The sequence below is a fragment of the Urocampus carinirostris genome, chromosome 2 (genome assembly GCF_059441175.1).
Source record: "Urocampus carinirostris isolate Australia breed hairy pipefish chromosome 2, RoL_Ucar_1.0, whole genome shotgun sequence".
NCBI classification, from domain to species: domain Eukaryota; kingdom Metazoa; phylum Chordata; class Actinopteri; order Syngnathiformes; family Syngnathidae; genus Urocampus; species Urocampus carinirostris.
Genome location: NC_142350.1, coordinates 48180584 through 48203922, shown reverse-complemented (window position 1 = coordinate 48203922; position 23339 = coordinate 48180584). Strand labels below are relative to the sequence as shown.

General features: G+C 40.5%; 2 protein-coding genes across 4 annotated transcripts; one reads left to right on the top strand and one right to left on the bottom strand.

Moving 5' to 3' along the window:
• Positions 1 to 203: 203 nt before the first annotated feature.
• On the bottom strand, positions 204 to 11360 carry cdc42l (cell division cycle 42, like). Its single transcript, XM_088326846.1, has 7 exons — positions 11165 to 11360; positions 10610 to 10754; positions 7039 to 7143; positions 6871 to 6943; positions 6687 to 6796; positions 2734 to 2931; positions 204 to 1122 (listed from the first exon to the last, which is right to left on the bottom strand). Exons 3-7 carry the CDS (start codon positions 7141 to 7143, stop codon positions 1033 to 1035), a joined length of 576 nt encoding a protein of 191 aa, XP_088182972.1. The 5' UTR covers positions 10610 to 10754; positions 11165 to 11360; the 3' UTR covers positions 204 to 1032.
• Positions 10948 to 23339, top strand: mlf2 (myeloid leukemia factor 2). 3 transcript variants are annotated; one of them, XM_088326843.1, is made up of 8 exons: positions 10948 to 11273; positions 12831 to 12942; positions 14016 to 14051; positions 14126 to 14179; positions 14248 to 14376; positions 18432 to 18591; positions 21138 to 21352; positions 22729 to 23339. In XM_088326843.1, exons 1-7 carry the CDS (start codon positions 11230 to 11232, stop codon positions 21347 to 21349), a joined length of 747 nt encoding a protein of 248 aa, XP_088182969.1. In that variant the 5' UTR covers positions 10948 to 11229; the 3' UTR covers positions 21350 to 21352; positions 22729 to 23339. The 3 variants fall into 3 exon arrangements, with proteins under 3 accessions (XP_088182969.1, XP_088182970.1, XP_088182971.1); XM_088326844.1 differs by lacking the exon at positions 10948 to 11273 and adding an exon at positions 11483 to 11587; XM_088326845.1 differs by lacking the exon at positions 10948 to 11273 and adding an exon at positions 12637 to 12683.

The window sequence follows — 23339 nt, the reverse complement described above, 5'->3', positions numbered from 1 at the left end:
TTGAAATTGCAGTGACTTTTCACATTAAATATTTTAAAACCCAGGATAGATGCACAAGGAGAAATAGTGGAAAGATTGTTTAGCCAATTTGAATGAAGAATACAATACATGATGCAAACCAGTGACGTAACAAAACAGTGAAAAGCGAACCGCATAATAACGTGGTTCACCGTATTACAACCTAGTAAAAAAAGCTGCTCATGTCCATGTCAGTCAAACCATTTTTATTACAAATATTATGCGATTACAAACTCCCACCGATTTATTAGCAAAGGTTGACGTCTTAATCAGTCCAGATTAAGACCTATGCAAAAAAATATTACAGCCATTTTTTTCTGTTTTGCATTAACAATCACCCTGTTGGTTGTCTAGTGATTTCACCCAACTCCCGCCCAAAAATTAAAATAGGCAAAAAAAAAGAAAAGAAAAAAAAAAAAAAGATCAAGGTTCTGCTCAAAAGGTCCCAAAACAAAGTCACATAAAAATCAATGCAATATACACAAAAGAAATAATAAAATAGAATTTCCTTAAGTCACCCACAGAAGGGAAAAGAATGAATACGGCCTTCCCACTAGTTACAAAATCTCTTGCGCTTTGATCATTCAAACCAGTCGGAAATTATACGAGAGTACCACTTATTATAAAGTTTCCCCTTTACAATAGAACCAAAGTTGTCTAAAAACTAAAAGGATTTTTTCCTCCATCAAACTGGGAGAAAACGCCCCAGAAGGCAAATGATATCATACAAATCTCTTGAAAAGGGAAGTGGAGGGTTCCTGCCCTGTCTAAGGAGAACACAATAGAAAAGGTAGCAGATACTAACCGCAGATACTGCACTGCACGTTGACCGTTTGTTTCTGTTGCTTCTTTTTGAATTATGAAGGCACACACGCACCACAAACCCCCTTTAAGACTCTTTGTACCTTTCCCTATTGTCTTAATTGGCCACTGAACTCAAAGACGTTTTTGATCGCCCCTCCCCCAACCCGACGAGTTTCTTTATACCGTTTGGTCTTTGGACTGCATCTCGCCTTATAGCAGGACGCACCTCCTCTTGGGTTTGTTCTCGGGGGGCTCCAAGGCAGCCAGGATGGCTTCGTCGAACACGTTCTTGAGGCCTCGCTGCTCAACAAAACAAAAGGAAGCCGGCGTCACGTACGGAGGATGCTGGCTCGAGTAATGAATTTGTTTCAAAGGTTGACCCATATTTTTTCACTTTATATTTAAGGAATACAATTTAAATATCTTTCATTATTTTCATAACTGTCGCATAATCATTAGCGCCAAAGATTTGAAAGGAAAAAAAACCCATCAATATTTAAGCTCTAGCTAGGTTTAAAAATACCATATTTATTTATGTATAACACGCAAAATAGAACAGTAGTACATTACCATACTTGGGCAATGATTTAGCAGCTGATAGATATTGCTGAACATGTACTTTTGCACGAAATTGGATCGAACAAACCCAGATCGCAGTGGTGAAAGCCCTTGATTTTAACCACTAGACCAGGGGTCAGCAAACTTTTTGGTGTGGAGTGCCACTTTCAAATTTCCTTGTAAATCAGTGTGCCAGTGTGTTTTTTCAAATTGTTTTATATCCAACAGAGCTGCAATTTTACACCAGTTCAAATATACAACAATGACATACATTGAAATCGTATTACTGACCTATTTATCTTCCACTATTCTTGTTCATCAATCAACTAAAAAATGAATGTGAAAAATAAGTGGAAAGGCCTGTAGCCATCCATGACTTCAACTTTTTACCACAATAATTAACCAGAATCAGCCATTCTTCATCAACATCAACAACTACAATCAAAAAAACAAGTAATATGGACAGCTACCATACCATTAATCAATGAAATCTTATTGGAGAATATATCAAAACTTGAAATAACAGCAGCAAAGCAGAAGGCACAAACGCATGCGCGCTTCTTAAAAATATTCGCTATCAGTAAATGGTTTTCTGTGCTTTGCTATGCAGTGAGTAATGGGATAAACTGCTTCAGTGGTGGTGTTTTTAGCGGTGACAAAGGTTTTCAGGGTCTGTGTTTATTGGCCATACCTGGACACGGCGCGTTTTAATGTCTCCGTCTTGTCAGACTCATCTTTGATTTTATGTTCATGTTTCGTCTCGTACCGACGTTTAACACTAGCTGTGCGAGGTACAACGCTCTCAAGGCAAATGCACAAACAGCACGGTCATTTTTTGCACGAAGCCACATTCGTCTGTCCACGCTGGCTGGAAAGAACGAGATGTTTTAGCTAGAGGAGCAGTCATGATTTGTTCATTTATCGCGCGTGTGTTTCGTTTCATTGCCCAAACATGCTATTGTAATATCTGAATTCAGATTTTCCTTGTGATTATTTTGAACACAACATGATCGACAATGCTTAATTTGAGCTGACAAAATGTGGGACCGATTTTTCCGTCAAACATTAGTGGTGTGCGCTATACATGAGCGTGCGTTACACACAAATGAATACTGTACGTACAAAGATCCTCAGACAGTGGATGCAAAATAAAATGCATTATTGTTATAAAGCACATTTTACAACCAATATATATGTAGTAGAATTAATCTTATTGCATGAATGCCCAACCCCACAGCAAAGTTTTGAGGAGGCTACGGATTGCTATTTGTATTGAGAATAACTATCGTGCATCCCCACTTATAAAATCGTGTAGTGCTCAAAAGTACACTGTGCTTGTGGCAGTTACTTCACCTGTGTGAGAGCGGAGCACTCGACGTATTTGACGGCCCGGAGTTCCTTGCTTAGCTTCTCGCCGCTTTCGGGATACATAGGGCGCTGTTTATTCTTGGCCAGCTTCTCAACGGTGTTGCTGTCCTCCCGCAAGTCCACCTGAGTGCCCACCAACAGGAAAGGCGTGCGAGGGCAGTGGTGGGAAATCTCAGGAACCCACTGGAGTCCACAGGAAAAGAGGACAAGTGGCATTTGATGCAAAGGAATTTGGGAAATTTACTGAAGGAATGAGCTTGTGTTCCTGCACTACACCACCACTTGGCAGTTTCATGGAATTTTCATTTAGAGTAGACCCCGGGGATACGACGACGTCGCCTTACAATATTTTTATTTGACGATGTGGAATACCATGTATTTGTCAGCCTCTCTTTACAGCATTATCCCCACTGCACGACAACAACAAATCACATTTGCACACCCAAAAACACATAAAATTCTGTCCCTGCGCAGTTTGTGTATAAAATGGGTTATGTCAAGAACCCTGTCTTCTATTGGTTTACAACATATAAAATGCTGGCCTGCTATTGGTTTGCGTCACGGCACCATGAAAATGATGGTATGCACTGCCTCCCACAATGACTGTCTTTTCGGTCAATCCATAATCTTATGATCTTTGTAAAGTGAACACAGATTGTTTGATGAGCTTTTATATAAAGGATTCCTTAGAAATGTACAGCCAAAACAAGGTCTGTTTGTGTAACTAAAAGTTAACTGTAGTTTTGACTATCCCTATTGATTAGGATTTTTTTCTTATCCATCAATTTTGATTTAAATATTAAGGGTAAAATACAGAAGTTTTAAAAGGTGCAGTCTCTTTAGCCTTTTCTACCTTTGTACTTGGCATATAGACATTGCGCAATGCACCATAGGGCGGGGGTGCCATCTTCTACGGCCGCCTTACCACAACACAGACGAGTTTACAAGTGTGCGTATTTAAAAATATAGTTGGAGCAAAACAGAGTTTGGTTGTGGTTCATCTAAGTACCGTATTTTCCGCACTATAAGGCGCACCTAAAAGTCTTAATTTTTTTCAAAAGCTGACCATGCGCCTTATAACACAGTGCGCCTTATATATGGCTCAATATTAAATTCGCAAGGTCTCGCAACTTACTCAACAGCCGCCGACTCGATTTTACCCCGAACGTGGAGTAGTCCGCGGTGTATGCTGGGACTTATATATCGGCGTTTCATTGTCTAACCAATGTGTCGATCGATTATTGGCTGAAGTTATTGGGAGCCTCGGATTGGCTAGATGGCCTAAACAAACCCTGCAATCGGCCGAGTTTAGCAATGGCGTAGCAAGTCCGCGGTGTATGCTGGGATTTATATACCGGCTTTTCATTGGCTAACCAATGTGTCAATCATCATTTGAATCGATCACTATTGGCTGAAATTATTCGGAGCCTCGGATTGGCTAGATGGCCTAAACAAACCCTGCAATCGGCCGAGTTTAGCAATGGCGTAGCAAGTCCGCGGTGTATGCTGGGATTTATATACCGGCGTTTCATTGGCTAACCAATGTGTCAATCATCATTTGAATCGATCACTATTGACTGAAGTTATTCGGAGCCTCGGATTGGCTAGAGGGCCAAAACAAACCCTGCAATCGGCCGAGTTTAGCAATGGCGTAGCAAGCTTCCTAAAGTGCGGCATAAAGAAACATGTTTCATTAGTCTGTATTTGTAAATATTCTACTCTCCTGGATTTACTTCACTCACGGTTGTAAGAAGACCATGATTGCGTATCATTATTGAACGTGAGAACTTAAGTGAGTTATGCAGCTTTATATTTTCCTGGTATCTTGTTTTAGAACGATCTTGATGTTGCTGTGATGAGTTGAGTGAATTCAACTTAATTCCAAGTGTTTATTGTCATATGCACAGTAAAGTTGTGAGCGAAAAAGAAAATAGAAACATAGAAATGTTTGGCATTTCTTGAATCCCAAGACTTCAACCTTCCGAATTATATTTGAAATGACGCATTTAAGTGACATCGTACGGACACCGCATCCGCACGTGTCTACGACACGTATTTGCGTCTTTGCAAGCTTTGGGAATGTTAAGGGGGTAATAAGTTGGACTGAACTATCTGACTGTTTTGTCGACGTTCCCATTGTAGCGCCTTATAATCCGGTGCGCCTTATCTATGGAAGATATAGGATCAAAAACTATTTTTTGGGGGTGCACCCTATAACCCGGTGCGCCCTATAGTGCGGAAAATACGGTATTGTTTACAAAGTAAATCACAGCTTCCTCCACTTGCAAACCATCAATTCATTCATCCTTAAATTCTATCGGCTACTCGGTTTCTACGTTTTTCTGTATAGTGTAAAATTCAACACACCGTGGCGGACGAGAAACACAGTAGCATTGAATGAAGGGAAAGTGAAGTTTTGAATTTTCAAATGCCAAGACACGATACAGCGTCAGCATCCATGAGTACTTCCGCAAACAATGCATTACGTGTGATGTCGTGTCCTCTTCTGCGCAAGCGGACATGGGGGCGATCACACAGGGGACCCATAGAAGTCGCATTTAGTGGGAAATGTGAAAGATGGGATCTCAAAGAAAAATCGGAATTGAGCATTAAAGCTCTGCAGTCTAAAAGGAAGCCTTATCGTGTCCTCAGATACGACTGCCACTTTACGTTACACAAAGGGCGAACTGCAGGATAGAGCGAGCTGCAGAATTTGATGAAAATCTGAGGGTTTTACGTGCGCCTTAATGTCATGAAAATAGGGAATGTTTTTCAAAAAAATAAACACATCTCACACATGAGTAGATTACACTGGATAAGGCTGCACGTTTTTGTAAAAACAAACTAATTGCTAATCATACCTGTAGAGCAATTTCGATGCCGTTTTTCTGTTTAAAAAGAAAAGTGCATTTTCTCTGCTAGTTTTGTTTTTGGTGAGAATTTAAGCATAGTAACATGCAAACTTACCTCAAAATAACATTATTAGTGACCGAGACATAATAATGACTACAGATCTACAAATAAAACATTGCAGTAGAATAGATGGTCGTTATTGTCATTTTACAAAAGTACGATATTAGAGGGCTTCACCTTTCAGAGTGAGAAAGCAATTTAGAAAGCCGCTGGCTAGCTACATGCTAGCATCTGGGAACCACAACTTTAGCAAGGTCTTTGCGGTGATTAAAATACAATCGTCCCAAATGAAGTGGTTTCTCACAAGTTGCGACTTCAGGTCATCAGTATTATGGGAAATGGATGTGGTGTTGGTAAGCTTCATGCTCGACGTTAGAGGCTGAAAGGAGTTGTTGGCCTAGCCATAGTACAGACCAAGAGCCTCGCTATTGCTCTCTATACCGACGTCGCCTCAGTTGATTCCCGGACGCAAGAACAATCCACGAAGCACCTGCTGATGATCACCATTTCTTTGCGCTCTTCTGACTCCTCAAAGTCCGCTTTGGGGAATTTCTTTTCTACATAACGAGCTGCTAAAATACTAGCTGTAGCCGAGCGTAGAGTTTGTTTTGGGGGGCAGCAGGGGCTGGGCACACGGATTTTTGATTGACAACGTCCTCCAGCCTATCACAGTTGCGCACACATTTTCCTAACTGTGACAATTCTGGTTGGCTAAACATAAACATGGAACTATTAATCCTTAAAAACAAAGTGTATTGGGATTACACAATCACACTATGTCACATCGCAATATCGATTAGATTTCGGTTAATCGTGCAGCTCTCATGCTGGATGCCAATTAATTAGTTTCGAGTTTATATCTGTTATATTTGTGATCCACACCTCAGAACAGATTCCTGTCAAATCCTTTGGGTCTAGTGTACTTTGCGTTTTATTTTTCCTGCAAATAAAATTTCTCCCAAACAGCATTAAAAAATCAGTAGAGCCTATACCTCAAGGGTTCACAACGAAACCTAAAAACTGACCTTTTCCTTGACATTTTCAAAAGAAGATGGGGAGACGACTGAGAAGCAGACAAGGAACACATCTGTCTGAGGGTAGCTGAGAGGACGAAGCCTGTCGTAGTCCTCCTGACCTGAGGACGTAGGAAAAACAATGATGTTTTTGTAAGGTAGATTAATAGACATGGACAAAAAATAAATTCCTTACCAGCTGTGTCGAAAAGGCCTAGTGTGTAGGGCTCTCCCCCGATCATTACAGTCACTGCATAGTTGTCAAAAACCTAAAAAAAAAACAACAACAAAAAACAGGCCATACATTCCTCTCATTCCGACAAATAAAACAGGAAATCAGATTTCCTCAACAAGATAATCTTACCGTAGGCACATATTCTGAGGGGAACTTGTTGGTCGTGTAGGAGATGAGTAAGCAGGTCTTTCCTACAGCACCATCTCCGACAACCACGCATTTTATTGTCTGCATCTAGTCAGGGAAAAAAAATAACAAAGTACAGAATTGTTTTCAAAATTCAGGATAATTTTTCTTCCACTCCGACCAGAAATTTGTTGAATATATCTATCACCGGACACATACACACAGATATCTGCTTTACTAGCGTCAAATGCTGTTATTTAAGAAACTTAAATGACAACAGCTTACGAACATTCTGATAACTTTTGCAGCGCAACAGATATACATTTTGAAATAAAAGCAAAACTAAAAGGGAAGCTTGAGAAAGTTGCTATTTGCAGGCCCACATGGCACCAAATGGTTGAGAAGTTAAAAGACGTCCAAGAATGAAAGTGAAAGAAAACATGTTTAAAATAAATACTGAAAGGTGTACGTGTGTTAGTCATTTTAGATAGCAGTTTAATTGCTCCACAAAATGGTTATCAATCTTAAGAGCCACCTAGCAGAAACTCTGGGAAAAATACATTTTTATTTAATTGAGAAGTAAAATATAAAGACATATCTTATAAGGGGCCAAGATGATGATCTTTAATTTAAATAGCAGTTTTAATTTCTGCTCAAAGTGGTTCTCAAATTTTGAAACAATCATATTTGGACTCAAGTTAGACAAGGCTAAACAGAACCTAATTATCAATGACTTTTTCTGTATTACATTTGACAACATTCTTCATCTTTTTCCTCGCCTTATCCCACCTTACCAGGGGTCGGCTCCCATACACAGTCGTACGACTGTGCACAATAAGTGATTCGACGATAGTTCTAACCAACTAACGGGTCGCAAAACGTGTCGTTGGGAGTCATTAGGTGACAAAACCCTCCAATTTGAACCCCTCCAACCGGTAATGCCAATGTTGTCTCGGGTGTTACCCTCGGCGCCCTACCCAAAACGGCCACCGAGCTGGTTCACTACAGTTGACAATTTAAGATGAGTTAAAAACAACAGGGACTCTATTTTGGACTAAATATGGCCACATGAGACATATACACATTTTAGTTGACTATATTTGGGCTACCTTTTAGACTGCTTAAAAAAGGAGCAACTATATTTGGAAGAAAAAAGTTTCACATTGGAGATGCTCAACGGTACCAGATTTAGACGTACACTAAATCAAGTCGAAAACCGGGCATACCAGATTTAGCTCAGTATTTAACTGTCCAAAAGACACAGTTCTGGAGGGTTGTGGTTTATGTCAACACATTATTTTCGAATAACACCTAATCTGGTGACTCTTCACAACCATAAAGGTTCCTGAGGGTCACATGACTTTTTAAGCAGTGGCCATGTTGGATGACAAGCGACAAGTAAACAAGATGTCCCTACAAAGCCTTTGTAACAAAGGGATCTACATAGCTTATAAGTTGAGGCAGGATTTATATACGAGGAAAAGTTGAAGTTATTTAATGAATAAGACTAATATTTTATTGAAAAAAAGCAAATTTTCTTAAGATCCCAGCCTTTAACCTGGACACGTCAGTTACTTAACCGAGCCCGTACCCCTCGACAAGCTTCTAGTTTTGGAAACCCTGTCCAAACATATGAAGTAGGCAGATTGTTTTGTAGCTAAATTTTCTTCCATTATCGCTTGTAATAAAAAATGACCACTCATAGTCACGTGGCCTTGAAAGCCTCTATATTTGGACAAAAAATGGTGCACATTGGACACGAACCAATTTTAGGCTTACATTTTCTCACTTAATCAAGTCTAAATCCAACCAGTTGACATTTAGCCAAGAGTTTGGTGTCCAGTGCTCATGGTTGGGCTTTAAATCAACACATTCATTACTAATAGAGCATAACCTAGTACCCTTTCTCAACAATAGATGCTGGCGTTTTACTTGCAATTTCATACACCGACATATCACATCTTCAGTATGTCAAAAAGGTCAAACACACACATTTTTTTGAAAACACGCTAAAGAAAAAGTAGTTTTATAATGAAAAGAAAACAAAGATTGAACTTTTTTTTTTTTTTTTAATGCAAAATCATTGAAATCATCATGAGCAACCTGCTCCCCTACTTTGTGATTAATGCTGATGACAGCAAGGCCTCTGTGCTTGAGCCACCGTGACTGGCAGAGTGCAAGTAACTCAAATGATGCAAATAATTAATAACTGAATGTTTAGGTTTTGTAGCAATCCTCAAGGCATCCTCAATATCCCCCAGCTCACTAATGTCCTCATTGTGGAGTGAAAGAGCATTCCATTGGCACTTTGTGAGGCTCTGGTGAAATCTATAGCCGGGAGGATTCATGTGGTTCTGCAAAATAATGGTGGCCACACAAAATATTGAACTTCAGGAACATTCACTTAAGGGTGTACTCACTTTTGTTACCAGGAATTTGGCTATTTATGGCTGAATTTTGATTTTTTTTAGAATTAACTGATATATAAGCTTTACACAGACTATTTTTCAATGTGTCAAAGCAATGTTGTGACATACCTTACTTACCTGTCCAAGAACTAAATTATGACCGTTGGTCTCAGTTGATTTTACTTTTTCTCTCACACAGCAACTAGCAAACTGGTTATATGCTTCAAGGCTTTTATAGGATCAAAGCTCGCCAAGGCTTTGTCGGTATGCCAAATAGTATGTGGATTGATTTGTTGATGTCTACCATTGTAGCTTGAAATCCAATACAACCCTTGGAAGGCTCTATATTTGTCTGAAATGTGGTCCACAACGAAAACGACCCATTTGTGTATGAAATCAAGTCTAAAACCAACGAGATCAGATCCAGCCTAGATTTCCACATTAATTCCTAATACAGCATAAACTAGAAACTTGTCAACAATGCAGACATTTATATAATTGGTGACTGTGCAAAATAATTGCATTTTTTCTCTAAAATTAAGTCAACTCCAAATTACTGGTGACCTTCATATTTTAGTGATTGTTTTCCCCGCCTTAAGAGGATTTGCTTGGAAGTGAGAAAGAGGCTTGTCGTGCCAGGCTTGTTAATACATGTACAGACAAAAAAAGGAACGAAAAGAAATGTGATGATTGCAGCTCACTTCCGCATGGGTCAAATAACAAAATATGGAAAACAGTTATGTTATTATCGTCATAATATTATTTTGCAATCTCTGTCCAACCCAAGTTATAACATAAAAGGATGATATTATACAAAGAGCGTAACATTTCAAAGATAGTTTAATGTTTTAAATACCACCAATACACTTAAATTACCACATTAAGCATTAATGTCGTCTAAACGCAATTTTCAATCAAACTAAAAGTAAAAGAAGATGCTATAAATATGCTAATAGTGACAAGTGCAAAACGCAGATTGATGCTAGGTAGCTACACACACACACACACACAAACACACGTTCATGTACAATTGATTACACAGCCAAACTCACTCACTTTTCTACTCGGTACGACTCAAAAACCATGATAATATTCACGTGGGAGTATCCACTCGTGAAAATATCACAAAATATTCCGTTTGAAGCGACTTTTACGGCTCTACTTACCGTTTTTTCCTGAAGACGGGTTAGGCGTTGGTTACATCCGGGTTTGATGGGTCGGAAGGCTTTTGTGCGCAGGCGCAAAAGAGGCCTGCTGTAATTTCGTCCGTGAAATAACTGTGCTACACTGAGGAAACTCACACAAGAGTTGCTGTAAAAACAAAATAAAATTTGTGGCGAACGTGATTTTGATTGGGTTTCTATTTGAAAATGGCAGCTTTTGTGTATATGTGGTTGATTTAAATGTTGATTTGCTGACAAAAATAGTATATATTATGGTTATTAGATGAAAAACGGTACTATTTTTACTTTTATTTTGTTAAATTCAAACCCGGAAGTAGCAACAGTCCATTCATACGCCTTGTAAGCTAATTTGCGTTCTCTTTGTCAAAATTTGACTTCCGTTTTCTCTTGTTTTGTTCGTGCTTCTGGAATCTACGATCCCGGTTTTGAAACGTTTTCCGCTTTGCTTTACCCAAAATATTCCAAGCAACCGAGCAACCCCCATTTTGATCCGGGAGAGGGGCTCCGGCGCCTTCCACAAAACAACAGTCTATTTACCTAGCAAGCTAGCTAGCTAGCTGGCTAACAGCAACCAGCTGAGTTGCATCACCAGCCGCCCGAGCATGTTTCGATTCATCAATGACGTCGATGACGACCCTTACATGCTGTGAGTAAATACATCAAATTTGCAGGTCATATACAACGATTGTGTTTTGGGGTGCATGGTGTGTGTTGGGGTGACTCGTCCCCTGGTTTGGCCTAATGTGTTGCATCGGACGTGAGCTACCATGCACCTGACGTCATCACTATTCAATCACGATGACTTTGATGGCTTTGCATCAGATGCACGCATATACACGACTGCATTGTACGTCAGGATCATTAAAATGTATATTTAAATATAGGGAATTACTGAGAAGTGCAGAAGGAAACGAGAGCACTGATGTCAAGAAGGGCCACTCGTAAACATAGGAGAAATGGGTACAGTTTCCATTCTGGGGGTAATCAAATGGTCTTAGGGTCTGCAAAAGTGTTAATTCGGGAAGCCTAGACGTTATTGACATTGCAAGTGAATGCCTGACTTTAAATGGACAATGTGTATTTTCTTAGCCACGAGGTGTCGCAGGATTGTGTTGTGCCACTGAAAACAAGGGCAAAAAATCACAAGGAAGAGCCCTAACTAAAGAGACTTAAAGTGATCATAAAGCACATTTTTTTGGTCATTCTTTTGCCCAACATTTTGCCAAGTTTTGTTTTCTTTGGGTTCTCGTAGCAGCACGATCGTGGACAATTTTGTCAGTTCCCTCCTGATGAGGCTCATGTGATGTAAAATAAATGCAAACTTCTCGACTAAGGAGTATGAAAAATGCAGATTTATATAAAAGTTGATGTATTTTTGCTTTTTATAACAACCTCTAAGAAGTTCTATATAATACACTGTCCCTTTAAAAATACATCCTGTGACTTTACTTTTTAAATTCATGTTTTAACGCTTTTAGTTGCAATTTGACGGCTGAAAAGTGCTATACAAATACATTGATAGGAGGTGCTATATAATACACCCCGTCCCTTCAAAATATCACTGTTCTTCCAGACATAAGGCAATCTAATATAGAAGCTTCCAGGGTCACGTGATTTTTAAGCGTCCGCCTTGTTGGATTACAAGCATTGAGATTGATAACAGATTTTAGGCATGTATGTATTAATAAAGGTAAACTTTAGCCATTTTTAGATGTGGCAATCAAGACTATCTGAATCGTCGTTATTGTCATTGATATCAACGTCGTAAACTTATTTTACAACGGGACTAGACACAGGATTGAGGAAAAACCTCTTAAGACTTGAAAGAAAAAAATAGAAGATGAAAAAATATTAGAATAGATGAGCAATATTAAGAAGGTAGTGCTTGTAGACTGGCCTTAGAGGTAAGTGCATCTGAAAGAACTGCAATGGAAAATAGTGCAATGACATTTGCAGCAATATTATGCAAAAATAAAAGTAAATAAATTAAGTGTGACTCTTTTCTAGGACTTAGGATCTGACGAATGAATCATTTACTTATAAAGTACACGGACTGGTATGGAGTTGCATCTTCTTTTATTCTCCCTTAAAATTGGATATGGCAATTGATCTTCAACGACAATATAATTTAATTCTGTAGCTAAAGCATCACTAACCCCACATGATCAAAATGTAATGCTGTTTTGTCAATTTAACCTTGTAGGGATCCTTTCGCCGCACACCGGCAACAGATGAGAAGCATGTTCGGCCCATTTGGAATGGACCCTTTTGCACTTGTGCCACAGATTCAAGCGCCTCGTGTGCCAAGACGACAGGTAACGGATGAAAACAATTTTAGAATACCATTACAGTAGAACCACTGGATATGACAATAATCCATTCTGAGATAGGATCATAAAGTGAAATTTATGTATTGTGGGGGAGAGAAACTTATGCCAACTAGCAAATGGTTTCCGAGTCTCTGGTACTCCGTATTGTTCCAATTTTAGTATATGCGAAGCCGAAGCGAATCTAGGTAAACACGTTAAAGCAACATAGATGTAAAGGAATACATGAATCAAAATTTACCTTTTGTGTGATTTGACTTAAGCTGGTCGAGTAGTGTAGCAGGTGGATGCAGAGGTGGTGAGACTGCGACGTTCATTTTAGAAATGCAACTGATTCAGAAGCTTTCCTTGCTTTAAGTACCTCCTTATTCTCAATGATAGTCCCAATCATCGATTGGTTGCGGCCACATTATTTAGCGAGGGTATGGCTGCGTGTCTGCTTTCCATAGTTACCATGTTTTTACTTCTTTCTTCAGCATCATTACAACTTTTTGGATCCTTAGTGAATAAATAAATTTAAAAAAAAACCAGTATTGTACCGCCGACCTAGGAAAGGCAGGTATTCATATGCCTTCTTCGTATTTAATGATTGCAAGTTTTGTTTCCATGAGCACTACGTTTTTACTTCTTCCTTTAGCATCACTACGAGTCTTGGAACCATAAGAAATAAATACGGCACAAAAATACGATATTGTGTCGCCAACTCACCAATTCTTTATGAAGCACATGTGGTTCTGCACTAAACGAAGAGAAGTAATTCAGCCAATAGCATGTAAGCATTTTCATAATGCCCTAACGCAAACCAATAGCAGACCAGCATTTTAAATGACATTGATTGGTAGGTGACAGCCATCTTGGAGACGTAACTCGTCATACGCACAAAGATGGCTAATCTTGAATTTATACGTTTCTGGGCACGCAAAATAAATTGAGGTTGATGACATCCAGTGGGGAAAACTGCTTAAAGAGGGGTCGAAACAACATCTTCTTCCACTCTGTAATACAAAAACATATTCGCGGAGGTCTACAGTAAGTTTAACTTCTTTTGGTTTCCATTACAGCCTGGTGCATTGGCCCCGTTTGGAATGATGGGAATGGTGAGTGTCTTGAGTATCTTGATCAAGTTTTCTTTTGCCCCATTCCTGGCTCCCATTAATCCGTCCATTTTCAGGGCGGAGGGTTCATGGACATGTTTGGCATGATGGGGGAGATGATGGAAAACATGGTGAGAGGATCAGTTTCCTAAAATGTACGAAAAAAAAATTAAACGTGTAAAAAATGTCCCTCTTGCAGGAAAGGGTTTCCGGATCGCCCAACTGCCAAACGTTCTCCTCGTCTACAGTGATCTCCTACTCTTCCACGGATGACGGGGCTCCTAAGGTGTACCAGCAAACCCATCAAACAAGACATGGCCCAGGAGGGGTGAGAATTTCCTCTTGAATGCTCGCAGTAGACCTATTGCAATATTGTTATAACAACTTGAATAAAAGGGGCAAATACAGTGTCAGCATGGGCCACAATTGCCCTTATACAAGGCAGATGTTTAGTGGTGGACTGGGCCCATTTTGCCCTACTTTTAATAATTACAACCTGGTAATAATAAAGTAACATAGCAGAGTAAATAGCATGTTAATTTAGAAATGCATATCCAACTGGTAGCCCTTTGTGGGTTAGAGTTGTGGAGGGGGTGCTTTAACAAAGAAACCACATAGTCTCGAAATAGCTATCAGCTTCTGTAAGATGCATGAAATAAAATTCAGGCCCAGAGTGTGACTGGGAAATAAACCAAAGTAATTTGGTGGGTTTTTTTTGTATTAAAGTATTTTTTCATCCATTTGCCAAAATGAATGAAAAAAACAAATAACCCCTAAGATAATCAATTAAACCGAATGAAAAGGAGCAGAAAGATTACCCATCTTTCTCAGTACTTCTTACAAAAATTTAAGTCATAAACATCCATCCATTATCTGCACCGCTTATCCTCAATAGGGTCGCGGGGGTGCTGGAGCCCATCCCAGCTATCTTGGGGCATGGAATACCCTGAAGTGGTTCCCAGCCAGTTGCAGGGAACACAGAGACACAACCATTCACACCTAGGGACAATTTGGACCGGCCAATCAACCTGACATTTATGTTTTTGAAATGTGGGCAGAAACCGGAGTGCCCGGAGGAAGCCCACGCAGGCACGGGGAGAACATGCAAACAACACACAAGGAAGCTGCAGTAGCTGGACTTGAACCCTGAACCTCGGCACGGTGGGGCTGCACGTTAACCACCCAGCCGCTGTGCCGCCCTATTCGAACATAATAAAGTAAAAAAAAAACGACAAAAACAAGGGAAATATGGCTTAAAATGTTTCACTATTAGTATTATATTTTTAATTTATGCAAAAACAGGAATTTCTAACGGTGAAATCAAGGGTAAATCACCTTAAACGGGTGTTGATTATAATTGTTACTGTTACCAACTATTTAATTGTAGTTAACTTAGGCAAGTTAGTTACAAGAGTAGCTATTTTTGTGTGTTGTCTTTGTTTTTGAAATGAATTACTAATTTTACTCAGGATAGATTGTTTTAAACTGTAGTTAAAAAAATTAATATTTGTGGTATTTACAGTGCATCCGGAAAGTATTCACAGCGCTTCACTTTTTCCACATTTTGTTACGTTACAGCCTCATTCCAAAATGTATCTCAAAATTCTACACAAAATACTCCATTATGACAATGTGAAAAGGTTTTTTTTTTAAACTTTTTCTGAATTTATTAAAAATAGAAAACTAAGAAATCACATTTACATAAGTATTCACAGCCTTTGCCATGAAGCTCAAAATTGAGCTCACTCAGGTGCATCTTTTTTCCACTGATCATCCTTGAGATCTTTCTACAGCTTAATTGGAGTCCACCTGCAGTAAATTCAGTTGATTGGACATGATTTGGAAAGGCACACACCTGTCTATATAAGGTCCCACAGTTGAGTGTGCATGTGAGAGCACAAACACCAAGCATAAAGTCAAAAGAACTGTAGACCTGTGAGACAGGATTGTCTTGAGGCACAAATCTGGGGAAGGATACAGAAAAATTCCTGCTACTTTGAAGGTCCCAATGAGCACAGTGGCCTCCATTATTCGTAAATGGAAGACATTTGGAACCACCAGGACTGTTCCTAGAGCTGGCTGGCCTTCTAAACTTTGCGATCGGGGAAGAAGGGCCTTAGTCAGGGAGGTGACCAAGAACCCGATGGTCACTCTTTTAGAGCTCCAGCGTTCCTCTGTGGAGAGAGGAGAGCCTTCCAGAAGGACAACAATCTCTGCAGCAATCCACCAATCAGGCCTGTATGGTAGAGTGGCCAGACGAAAGCCACTCCTTAGTAAAAGGAACATGGAAGCCCGTCTGGAATTTGCCAAAAAGCACCTGAATGACTCTCAGACCATGAGAAACAAAATTCTTTGGTCTGATTAGACCAAAATTGAACTCTTTGGTGTGAATGCCAGGCGCCATGTTTGGAGGAAACCAGGCGCCGCTCATCACCAGGCCAATACCATCCCTACAGCGAAGCATGGTGGTGGCAGCATCATGCTGTGGGGATGTTTTTCAGCAGCAGGAACTCGCAGACTAGTCAGGATAGAAGGAAAAATGAATGCAGCAATATATAGAGATATCCTGGATGAAAACCTGCTCCAGAGCGCTCTTGACCTCAGGCTGGGGCGAAGGTTCATTTTTCAGCAGGACAACGACCCAAAGCACACAGCCAAGATCTCAAAAGATTGGCTTCAGAACCACTCCGTGAATGTCCTGGAGTGGCCCAGCCAGAGTCCAGACTTGAATCCGATCGAACATCTCTGGAGAGATCTGAAAATGGCTGTGCACAAACGTCTCCCATCCAACCTAATTGAGCTTGAGACTTATTGCAAAGAAGAATGGGCAAAACTGCCTAAAGATAGGTGTGCTAAACTTGTGGGATCATATTCAAAAAGACTTGAGGCTGTATTTGCTGCCAAAGGCGGATCAACAAAGTATTAAGCAAAGGCTGTGAATACTTATGTAACTGTGATTTCTTAGTTTTCTATTTTTAATAAATTCAAAAAAGTTAAAAAAAAAAAACTTTTTCACATTGTCATAATGGAGTATTTTGTGTAGAATTTTGAGATAAGAGATTAAATTAATACAATTTGGAATGAGGCTGTAACATAACAAAATGTGGAAAAAGTGAAGCGCTGTGAATACTTTACGGATGCACTGTATTTAAATTCAAAGTAAAGATAGAATTTTTTTTGCACGTGCAATAAGGCTTAAATTAAGATACAAACGGAATTACCATATTTTCACCGTTTTAAAAGGTGCACTCTCCGTACCTAGTTCTATTTCTGCATTTTATTAACACAAAAGGCGCACCGGCTTATTGGGCGCGAGTGCCGCGCTACCGCCTTACGACCACACAGACAAGCATACAATTGAAAAAAAAAGCAGCAGGGGAGCAAAGCTGAGTTTGGTTGTGGTTTATTGAAGTATTTATCACAAAGCAAAACACCAGGATGAAATAAGTTGTTAAAAAAGAGAGAGCAAAACTGAGTTTAGTAAAACATTTTTTACCATTAATCCTTATCAAACAAAGCCGTCAAAGTCTTCATTCTTTGTTTCTGACAAGAACAACTGCGCCAAATATCCATCAAATGGTTTAAGATGCTCCCCCTTGGAAACCTTTCATTTTCATTTCTTCAGCTAGCGTCCCTGTTACTAGTCGAACGGCGAGGGCCAAAAACACCTCTGCCACTTGGTCTTCGCTTGGTGATCCAGTGTCCGAGTATTTCTTCCAATATCGGGCCTCTTCACCTTACATTTTCGGTAGCTCAGCTACGTTCTCTTTATTTGTCGGATCTTGTTTTTCAACTTCCTACATTTTCGGACCGTCGATTCATTAATCCTAAATTCTCTCGCAGCAGCCCGATTTCCGTGTTTCTCAGCGTTGTTGATGGTGGCCACTTTTAAATGTGCTTTATACACGTGACTCTTTGATATTTTCAGCGTCAAAACAACTCAAAACACGTTGTGCAATGAGCACACGCCAGTTGGTTTGTATACACGCCCACATTTCAAACATTAGTGGTGACGCCCACAATTTAAAATTTTGCAGGGAATCCCACACTTCAGTCCTCAGTCACATCTGCCACAAAAGGCATGCTAGCGATAGGCCGCGACTTACATTTTGGATGAAATTTGAGATGTTTATGGGCGTAGAATTACTGTAATTTATAATGTTTATCCTAACTCTCATTCACTGTCATTGACTTCTACAGCCGTAAATGGCAGTAATTACGTTAATCCCCAAAACATATGTGGCTGTCATTGGCAGCGAATAGGTAATAAGTAAAACAATTATTAGGTGTGTGTGTTGGGTGTGGTCATTGTTATAAATGATTAGGGTTAAACGTTTGCATGTACTGTAACCGCTTTTATCTTTTGTGATTTTTTTTTGGTAGATTCGCGAGACCCGCCAGTCCATGCGAGATAGCGAAAGTGGCTTGGAGCGCTTAGCCATCGGCCACCACATCGGCGAGCGAGCTCACATCATGGAACGCTCGCGGAACCGCCGCACCGGAGACAGGGAGGAACGGCAGGATTACATAAACCTGGACGAGAGTGAGTCTGGTACCTTGGCATAATGTGGGTGGGAATACAGTGGGTCACCAGGATTTGAAGTTACTCTAATCTGAGGTGTGTTTTGTAGAGTTAAATATGAGAAACATGTACAAAGCCATGAAAAAGTGACCTCCGTATTTCAGTTTTTTAATTTTGCATATTTCTCTCTCACAAAGCTTTCAGATCATTAAACCAATCTTAATATCACACAGAGACAACCCAAGGAAATACAAAATGCAATTTTGAATTGTTGATTCCATTATTACGATACAAAAAAATAGAAACCTATAGGACGTTGTGCCACCTTTGGCAGCGATAACACAAATCAAACATTTATGATAACTGGCAATGAGTCTTTCACAACACTGTGGAGGAATTTTGGCCCATTCTTCTTTGCAAAACTGTTTAAAATCTGCCATATTGGAGGGTTTTCTTAGAATGAACTTCCCGTTTAAGGTCACACCACAGCATCTCAATTGGATTTAAATATGGACTTTGACGTAGCTACTCCAGAACCTTCATTTTGCTTTTTGTTTTTGAGCCAAGGTAGACTTGCCGGTGTGTTTTGGATCATTGTCCTGCTGCATGTTCCAAGAGCGCTTGAGTTTGGGGGCACGAACTGATGGCCGGGAGTTCTCCTTCAAATCTCCTAGTAAACACCAGAATTCATTTTTCCGTCAACCACATCAAATTTGTCCTGGTCCTGACCAGACCATCACATTGCCACCATGCTTTACTGTTGGCATCATGTTATTCTTCTCAAATGCTGTGCCATTTTTACGCCAGATATAACAGGCGGCACATCTTGTGTTCTTTTGTAACAGCATGGTTTTGCCTGGGAACTCTCCCACGGATGCCATTTTTGGCTATTGTCTTTCTTATAGTGGAGTCATGAACACTGACCTTAACTGAGGCCAGCGAGGCCTGCAGTTCCCTTAATGTTTTTCAAGGTTCTTCTGTAACCTCCTGGATGAGCCACAGTCGCACTCTTGGAGTAATCTTGGTTGGTCGACCACTCCTGGGAAGGTTTGCCCATGTTTCCAGTTTTCTCCATTTGAAGATAATGGCTCTGACAGTCGTTCGCTAAAGCCCTACAGCCTTAGAAATGGCTCCGTGACCTTTCCTGAAGTGACAAACTTAAATCATTTTTTTTCCAATTTCTCCTGGGATTTCTTTGGATCGTGGCATGTCAATTGTGTTCTGTAGAATTGTAGCCTACTTTACTTTAACAGGTCCAATTTAAGTTATTTTTTGATTCAACAAAGGTGGCAATTAATTTTAGGTGTGGCCTATGGAATTGAACTCGGCTTTTCTTAAACTGTCATTAGTCATAGTTACTTTGTGAGTTATTAAGGGGGCGGGGCAAATACTTCTTTGGATGGGACCAGATAGGGCTGGATTTTTTATGTGCCTTTATAAATCTAATCAACATTTCAAAACTGCATTCTGTATTTCCTTGGGTTGACTCTATGAAATGAAATTGGTTTGATGATCTGAAACATTTGTGAGTGACATATGGAAAGAACACAAAAATCATGGCACTGTTTATGATTGAACAACAATTTAAATACATTTAAAAGAAAAATTAAACACTACCTAACTTTGGTGTAACATGCTTTGAGCTGGTCGAGTGGAGTAGCTGGTGGACGTAGAGGGTGGGAGGTGATGGATAGGGTGGCTTAAACATAGCAAGGGTAGCCATTTGTGTGCCATCTTGGTATTTCTTGATGATCACAATCTTAATTTACATGGTTATAATGTTTTAGCCTCTCCCTTTAGCATGAATGTAAGGCTTAGACTCCTGGAAAATAAATACAGTATTATATCACAGATTGACAAACTCTTTACAAAGCACACACGATTCTGATGTGAATGAAGAAAGGCATTGTGGGAGATAGTTTAGCCAAGAGCATATCATTATATTGATGATGCTGTGATAAAAAAACAATTGTAGACGAGCATTTTTAAGACATCAACCAGAAGACCGGAATATTAGAGACTTGTGAAGATATTGTCCACGCAAAATGATTTGTCACTGATGTGGTATTGTGGGGAAAATGAAATGAAATGATGAAATGATCTGCATTTATATAGCGCTTTTCAAGTCAAGACTTCCCATAGCGCTTTACAGTGTGCTTCACATTTCCCAATAGCAACCGTGCAGCCATGTAAGGCGCTAACCTGCTTATTGGGGGTATTAGGGGTTCAGTGTCTTACCCAAGGACACTTCGACATGTAACACGGAGGAGCTGGGATTCGAACTGCGATCTCTTGATCCCAAGACGAGCGCTCTACCTCCTGAGCCACAAAGAGGAACCCAACAGAAAAATCTTATTCGACACTGTAAAGTAAAACATCGTAAGGCAGGGAAGCTGTATCCCGGAAGTAAAATCTGAGACAAATAGGCATTTTCTTGTGACAAATTTAATGGGATTGGACGTGAAACAAAAGAGGGAGTTAAGAGGCCCCAAGAGACCTTCATAAATCAAATTTGTAAGTTAAGCTAGCTCTGCATTTGATCATCCAACATTTTTCTGTCCCCTCAGCCGAGGCCGAAGCATTCGACACGGAGTGGAGGACTCAAGCGGGGCGGTACGCGCCCCCCGGGGCCCGGGGCCTGGACTACCGCCGAGAGCGACGAGCGGGGGGCCAACAGTTGGCCCTCACTGCCCCACCCAGTTCCACAACCCCGCCCGGGCACGAACACGACTCCCCCCGACACCATCCGGCCCAGTCCCGCCCCCGTTACGATTGGTGAAAGGTACGGCGTGGCACCTACAAAAAATGCTGTCGGACTCAATTATATTAGTACAATAACAATGCACGATGCAAAAGCCGCTCAGAAGCGGAAATTTGCCCTCTGTTTTGTGGGCCTAAGCCTGAGAGACATGCTCTAATCCTTACTACTTTGCACTTTTTGGCCTAGATGAATCACGGGTTGAAAAATATTCATTTAAAAAAGGAAGGAACTGCACTCGTGTGGCTGTGTTCCATTATCCCCAGTCCCATATTTTTGCAAGTGAAGACTGTCAAAAGGCACTTTTGTAGGGAGACGTGCTGTTCTTCACCGCCTAAAACGAAATGCACGGTTGTAGCCGCGATTCATTATTCCCGGTCGAATATTGCTGAGAGCTGGCAACTGTATAGCACTTTTTTTATCAATTCAAGCCGCTGATGCGTGCCATTGTGGCCCGCCTTTGATGAACTGCACTGTTTTGGCCTTTATCCATTATCCCCGGGTGACTATTGTTGAGAACGGGGGCTGAGAGAGAAAATTTCTGTCATGGTTCTTTTTTCTCAATCTTTTCACATAAAATGAAGAGCACCCTGCAATCTGTTATCCCTGGTCGACTATTATTTAGAGCAGGGGCCGGCAGAGCACTTTCATTTGTCTGGTTCAGGATTAAGAATCGTGCAATTGTGGGCTGCCTAAAATGAACTGCACCGTTTTAGCCATGATTTATTATCCCCAGTCGAATATTGATATAGCGGGGGTGAAGAGAGCACTTTTTTTCTTTTCTTTTTTTTTAATTCAGGCCACCGCCTCAGATGCACTGCAGTCGTGTGGCACCCATCTGTTATCCCCAATTTAATATTGGTGCAAACAGGGCGCTTCAGAGAGCACTTTAGTCAGAAGGTGTGTCGTTCTGGCCCTACTAAAATTAAATGCATGGTTGGGGCCATTACCCATGAATCCAGTTGACTTTTGCTGAGAGCAGTTTCCAGCAGAGCTTTTTATTTTCCTTTCAGGCCACTGATGCGTGCCATTGTGGCCCGCCTAAAATGAATTGCACTGTTTTGGCCGTGATCCATTACCCCAGGCAACTACTGCTGAGAGCAGGGCCGAGAGAGCAAATTTATGTCATGCATAGTGGCCTTTTCCCCTGATCTTCCCGCCTAAAATGAAGAGCACCTATGCAGCTAGATCCATTATCCCAGATTTACAATTGGTCCGATTGGGGCTGGCAGAGCGCATGTTGAAAATGTTTTGGAAGGGATGGGGTTTAGCACATCATGAGGGGAATCTGCTCCCCGTGATGTATGGGGGATTACAGTCCAGTACCTTTGTCCTTAGTCAAATCAAATTTTGCAAACATAATTTAGAATTATTGTCTAACTCACCTTCTCCCTCCACAGCACTTCCACCTTTAAAGTCGAGCCGACCGGAGGAGGGCGATCAGAGGAAGCCCTCCACGGATGCTGTGAACCACCTCGATTGTCCCAACTTCCTAGTTGATGTTCCAGTTGACCGGACTGTCTACATAAACACATCTCTTCAATTCCCCCTTCCCATTCATCCTTTCACACACAGTTGATAGTCTTAGAAAAGATCCTGCACACTTGTATAAAAAAAAAGAAGAAAAAAACAGCCTTGCTTCCTCAAGATTTGATGTGTGTGTTTTTCCCACTAAAGTGCTCCAAATATCAAGTGCATCTGCTGTACAGTTAGTTTTATGTTTGTGGAGACACGCAAATTGTGTCTGTGAGCTGAATTGTATACTGTTGAAATAGTTAGAATCGGGGGGTCTCAAACCCAAGGCCCCTGTGTGGCACCTAACTCGATGGTCAATACTTTGTCACTGTTTTTGTCACTCATACAAAAAATTGGATTGCTTTCATTTTTTTAAACAAGTGAACTCTTTTTTTGTCAAATACATGGTGCAGACATTGAATGGTGCCTCACATAAATTGAGTTTGAGACCCCTGGGTAAGTTGGAAGTTAATAAAACATTGCTAGATAACTTGAA

Excerpts from the sequence above, each read along its gene's own strand:
- cdc42l (XM_088326846.1), bottom strand. The coding sequence starts at position 7,143 with ATGCAGACAATAAAATGCGTGGTTGTCGGAGATGGTGCTGTAGGAAAG. Across the intron at positions 6,944-7,038 it reads CCTCAGAATATGTGCCTACG|GTTTTTGACAACTATGCAGT; the intron begins GTAAGATTATCT and ends TTTTTTTTTTAG. Across the intron at positions 1,123-2,733 it reads AGTGCTCCGCTCTCACACAG|CGAGGCCTCAAGAACGTGTT; the intron begins GTGAAGTAACTG and ends TTTGTTGAGCAG.
- mlf2 (XM_088326843.1), top strand. The coding sequence starts at position 11,230 with ATGTTTCGATTCATCAATGACGTCGATGACGACCCTTACATGCT. Across the intron at positions 12,943-14,015 it reads CTCGTGTGCCAAGACGACAG|CCTGGTGCATTGGCCCCGTT; the intron begins GTAACGGATGAA and ends TTTCCATTACAG. Across the intron at positions 14,180-14,247 it reads GGGAGATGATGGAAAACATG|GAAAGGGTTTCCGGATCGCC; the intron begins GTGAGAGGATCA and ends TCCCTCTTGCAG.